This window comes from Gossypium hirsutum, chromosome A13 (assembly GCF_007990345.1).
Source record: "Gossypium hirsutum isolate 1008001.06 chromosome A13, Gossypium_hirsutum_v2.1, whole genome shotgun sequence".
NCBI classification, from domain to species: Eukaryota; Viridiplantae; Streptophyta; class Magnoliopsida; order Malvales; family Malvaceae; genus Gossypium; species Gossypium hirsutum.
Genome location: NC_053436.1, coordinates 82,543,685 through 82,549,604, shown reverse-complemented (window position 1 = coordinate 82,549,604; position 5,920 = coordinate 82,543,685). Strand labels below are relative to the sequence as shown.

The 5,920-nt window shown below is 33.4% G+C and overlaps 1 protein-coding gene across 1 annotated transcript; it reads left to right on the top strand.

Moving 5' to 3' along the window:
* The first annotated feature begins 322 nt into the window (after positions 1-322).
* Positions 323-934, top strand: LOC121212318 (uncharacterized). Its single transcript, XM_041084782.1, has 2 exons — positions 323-366; positions 469-934. Exons 1-2 carry the CDS (start codon positions 323-325, stop codon positions 932-934), a joined length of 510 nt encoding a protein of 169 aa, XP_040940716.1.
* Positions 935-5,920: the final 4,986 nt, after the last annotated feature.

Here is a 5,920-nt window from a genome sequence, read left to right as displayed (position 1 = left end):
GCCTCCGGTAGATAAAATCCATAAATATGGAGTAGAAGAATTTAGAGCTACTGTAGATGTTGATCTAGAACGGGCTGAGTTTTGGTTGGAAAATACTATTTAGGTTTTAGATGAATTGTCGTGTACACCCGCTGAATATCTTAAATATGCAGTATCCTTACTAAAAGACACAACTTATCATTGGTGGAATACCACAACTTCTATTGTACCAAGAGAAAACATTACATGGGATTTTTTCCAGACTGAATTTAGAAAGAAGTATGTTAGCCAGAGATTTATGGATCAGAAAAAGAAAGAATTTTTACAGCTCAAATAAGGAAACATGACTGTATCTGAGTATGAACGAGAATTTGTTCGGTTGAGCAAGTATGCCAGAGAGTGGGTTCCAACTGAGGCTGATATGTGCAAACATTTTGAAGAGGGTTTAAATTAAGAAATTAAGTTGTTGATTGGTATTATTGAATTAAGGGAATTTGCGGTACTGGCTAATCGAGCTCATAAAGCTGAAGAATTGAGTAAAGAAAAGAAACAAGCTAATAGAGAAGCTCAACTTTCTGGTAAAAGAATTATGAGTAAGCCACAATCATCTGCTTCTAAGAAATTAAAGAAGTATTATAATCGTGTTACCACCTCTACGGGATATTTTGAAAAAGAACGAGGCTCTCAACGCTCTAACCCAAGGTCTTCATCTCCATCTAGAACCAGTGTTGGTAGTGTTGGTAATCCCAAACCGAAATGTAAACACTGTAATAAGGTTCATTTTGGAAAATGTCGTTTGAGAAATGGGGTTTGTTATGGATGTGGTTCCCTTGACCATTTTCTCAAAGATTGTCCAGAAAGGGTTGAAAAAGAAATTGAGCAAACTCCAAAGCTGAGTAATCTTGTTTCAAGATGCAAGTCACCCCGTCACTCCAGAAATGTCAGTGGTAGCTGAGGTACTACAAGGGATACAATAGTTAAATCTAAGGCACGAGCACTGGCAAGGACATATGCTATTCGTACCAGAGAAGATGCCTCTGTACCAGACGTTATTACTAGTACATGTTCTCTACTTGATACTGATATTACTGCTTTGATTGATCCTGGTTCCACACATTCATATATATGCACAAATTTAGTGTTTATTAAAAATTTACCTATTGAATTCACTGAATTTTTGGTTAAAGTTTCGAACCCCTTGGGCTAGTATGTAAAAACTGTCAATTGACGGTAAAGGGTTATTGTTTTTCAACTAACTTGATGTTATTGCCATTTGATGAATTTGATGTGATTTTGGGAATGGACTGGTTTGCCCAGCATAATGCAGTGGTGAATTGTAAACAAAAATTTATTGTATTGAAATGTTAGAATGGTGAGTTACTCCATGTTGAATCTAATAAATTAGATAGGTTATCTAATGTGATTTCAGCAATATCAGCATAGAAATATGTCAGAAAGCATTATAAAGCTTATTTTGCTTATGTGTTGGACATTAAAGTATTTGAGTCCAAAATTCAGTCAGTACTGGTTGTATGTGAATTTCCCGATGTATTTTCGGAGGAACTACCTATCTACCACCGGTTAGAGAAGTGGAATTCTCTATAGATCTTGTCCTAAAAACAACACCTATATCCACAGCACCTTACAAAATGGTTCCTGCCAAATTAAAGGAGTTGAAAGCACAGTTGCAAGAGTTGATTGATAGAGGCTTTGCTCGACCTAGTTTTTCACCATAGGGTGCACCGGTTCTATTTGTAAAGAAGAAAGATGGATAGTTGAGGTTGTGCCTTAATTACAGACAACTTAACAAAGTTACAATAAAGAACCAGTATCCATTGCCTTGCATTGATGATTTGTTTTATCAATTGAAGGGGGCCACTGTATTTTCAAATATTGATCTTCGTTCTGGTTACTATCAGCAACGGGTGAAAGACTTAAATGTGCTAAAAACAGCTTTTAGAACTAGGTATGGACACTATGAGTTTCTTGTGATGCCATTCGATTTGAAAAATGCACCTGCAATATTTATGAATCTGATGAATAGAATTTTTAGACCTTATTTAGACAGGTTTGTGGTGGTATTTATTGATGATATTTTTGTTTACTCTCGAGATGAAAATAAACATGCTGATCATTTAAGAATTGTGTTGCAAACTCTGCCAAATTCTGTAAATGTAAATTTTGGCTACAAAAATTTGGTTTTCATGGACATATTGTATCTGTAGAAGGTATTCGAGTAGATCCAAGTAAAATTTCAACTATTGTCAATTGGAAGCCACCGAAGAATGTATCTGAAGTCCAAAGTTTTCTTGGACTTGCTGGATATTATCGGAGGTTTGTAAAAGGTTTTTCAATGATAGCTTCTCTGATGACTCGATTGTTGCAAAAAGATGTGTAGTTCGAGCGTTCCGATAAGTGTCAACAGAGCTTTGATAGATTGAAAGCCTTTTTGAAAGAAGCACCTGTGTTAGTTCACCTGAATCGGGTAAGGAATTTATAATTTACAGTGATGCATCGTTAAATGGTTTAGGCTATGTTTTGACACAAGAAGGTAAAGTAATAGCCTATGCTTCAAGATAGCTAAAACCACATGAAAGAAATTACCCGATAAATGATCTTGAATTAGCGGCAATTGTGTTTGCACTGAAAATATGGTGACATTACTTATTTGGTGAAAAATGTCACCTATTCAATGATCATAAAAGTTTGAAATATTTGATGTCAGAGAAAGATTTGAATTGAGACAGCGCATGTGACTTAAATTATTGAAAGATTATGATCTGGCTATTGACTACCATCCAGGAAAAGCCAAAGTAGTTGTTGATGCTCTTAGTAGAAAATCACTGTTTGCTTTGTGAGCAATGAATACTCAGCTGATTCTATTTGATGATGGTTCAATTATAGCTGAGTTAAAAGCTAGACTGATGTTTTTTGCAGCAGATTTCTGAAGCTCAGAAAGATGATAGTAAATTACAAGTGAAACGGATACAATGTGAATTGATTTCTGATTCAGAATTTTAGATTGGGACTGATGGTTGTCTATTATTCAAATGTAGAATATCTGTACCGAAGAATTTAGAACTAGTACAAAAGATTTTGAATGAAGCTCATAATGGTAACATGTCTATTCATCCTGGTAGTAATAAAATGTACAATGATTTGAAAAAGATATATTGGTGGCCGGGAATGAAACGGGATATTTTTGAATTTGCATCTAAATGTTTGATATGTCAGCAAGTAAAAGTTGAACATCAGTTGCCTTTGGGATTATTACAGCCAGTTATGATACCGGAATGGAAATGGGAAAGAATTACAATGGATTTTGTATCGGGGTTACCCCTGTCTCCAAAGAAGAAAGATGTCATTTGGGTAATTGTTGATCGTTTAACAAAGTCTGCACACTTTATTTTGGTACGTATGGATTTTTCTTTGGATAGATTGGCTGAATTATATGTCTCTAAGATTGTTAGATTGCATGGAGTAACTGTCTCTATTATTTCTGATATAGATCCTCGATTTACATCCCGATTCTAGAGCAAATTACAAGAACCCTGGGTACACAGTTACATTTTAGCACTGCATTTCATCCTCAAACAGATGGTCAATCTGAACGTGTAATACAGATCTTGGAAGATATGCTTCGAATTCGTGTACTTGAATTTGAATGTAACTGAGAAAAATATCTGTGTTTGGTTGAATTTGCTTATAATAACAATTATTAGTCCAGTATCAAAATGGCACTATATGAAGCTTTGTATGGTTTCAAACATAGAACTCCATTGTATTGGATAGAACTCGGTGAGAAAAAGTTACACGGAGTTGATTTAGTCCTTGAAACCGAAGAAAAGGTGAAAATAATTTAGGACAGTTTCAAAGCAGCTTCTGATCGCCAAAAGTCCTATACTAATCTTAAACGAAAAGAAATAGAATTTCAGGTCGGTGACAAGGTATTCTTGAAAGTGTCACCTTGGAAGAAAGTTATTCGATTTGGCCATAAAGGAAAATTGAGTCCTCAATTTATTGGACCATATGAAATTACAGAAAGAATTGGACCAGTTACATATCGGTTAGCTTTACCACCAAAGCTTGATCGGATTCATAATGTTGTTCATGTGTCTATGATACGACGATATTGATTAGATCCTTCACATGTTATTTCTCCAATAGAGGAAGAGATCCAGTCTGATATAACATACAGTGAAGAATAGATCAAAATCTTAGCTCAGGAAACAAAAAAGTTAAGAAATAAAAATGTGGCATTAGTAAAAGTTCTCTGGTAGAGACATGGTATTCAAGAAGCAACTTGGGAACCGGAGGATACCATGAGAAAGCAGTGCTCGAACCTTTTTACTAGTAAGACTTTTGAGGTTGAAAATCCTTAACGGGGAGAGTTGTAACAGCCTATTTTTAGTGAAATCGGAACACTGGTTTCGTGACCACAAATCCGAGCCAAAAATAAAATTTATTTTAATTTTATTGCATGGTTTGTATTATGATAGAGATGTCATGTGAGAATCCTGATAAAAAAATTTTACTGATTATGTGTTTAATTACGGGAAGGACCAAATCGCATAAAATGCAAAAGTTGAATTCTAGTATTTAGAAGGATTAAATAGGTATGAAATTAAAAAATTTAGGTCCTTATATGCTAATTAGACCATTAATCAAAAGTTAATAGATATTTTTGATGATTCATCCATGGAAATTTAGAAAAAGTGCAATGACCAAATTGGAAATAGAAATAATTAAAAGATGATAAATAATTAAAAAGAAATTAATATCTTATTATATGTCATCTTCTTCCCCAAATATTCCATGGAAATGCTAGGAAAGAGAAAACAATCTTTCTTGGCTTAATTGGGTAAGTTTTTTTTGTCTCGTTTTTAGTAATTTTGATATTTTTGAAATCGGGATAGTTTAATCTATCTGTTTGGGGGATTAATTTGAAAAGTTATCAAAGTATAGAAGTTATGTTTTGGATGAATATTCTGAAAATTAGAAATTTATGGTAGAAAATGGAAATTTTTTTATAGATAAACAACTTTTACAAAGTGACTTTTTGATGAAAACATGATTTAGGGACAATTTGTAAAGTTGTGAAAATTGAACAAAAATTATGAATTTTATAAAATGTATATGCTATAAATTTTATATTGAAATTTTGGTTAGGCTTAGACAAAGGATTAAATTGCATAAATTTCATTTTCCGAGCCTAGGGATGAAATTGAAATTTATGGAAAGTTTAGGGGCAAAATGGTAATTTTACCTTAGATGTAAATTGAGTCCAAATAAATATAAAATGTGATAAATTGATGATTAAATTCATTTATATAGATAAAAAATAACATAAATTGGAGGCTAGATTGAGAAAAATAAAAAGTTTCGAATTAGTAGAATTATATACGCAAACAAGTGTCGAAGAAAGTTCGTGTAACTTAATCGAGCTTGTAAATATGTTAAATTGAATGTTGTGTTTGTATGGAATGTGTTTTATATTTATGTGAATTAATTTGAATGTAAAGAACTAAATACATGTTTGAAATGGTTTAAAAGGGTTAAGTTCTATTTGAATATTGGATTTCGATGGATAAATGTGATTTGCCTTATTGAATGAGGTCATGCATTTGTTGTTGATGAGATTTATCTCGAACGAGTAATCCTATTGACCTCATTATAGATAGGATTTAGCTCAGACGAGTAATCCTGTTATAATCCCTCTCGAGTATATGTTATAATTAGGATTTAGCCTGGACTGGTAAACCTAATTGAGCTCTTCTGAGCACATGTTACAGAAAGGATTTAGCCTGAACTGGTAATCCTGATATATGATATATGGCTCGAGAGTGTGCTCTCTGATTAAGTACCCTAATGGGTACTCCTGAATATAAATTGGCGGGTTATTAATTGTACACCTTGAGTGTACTCCTGAGTATCCATCGGA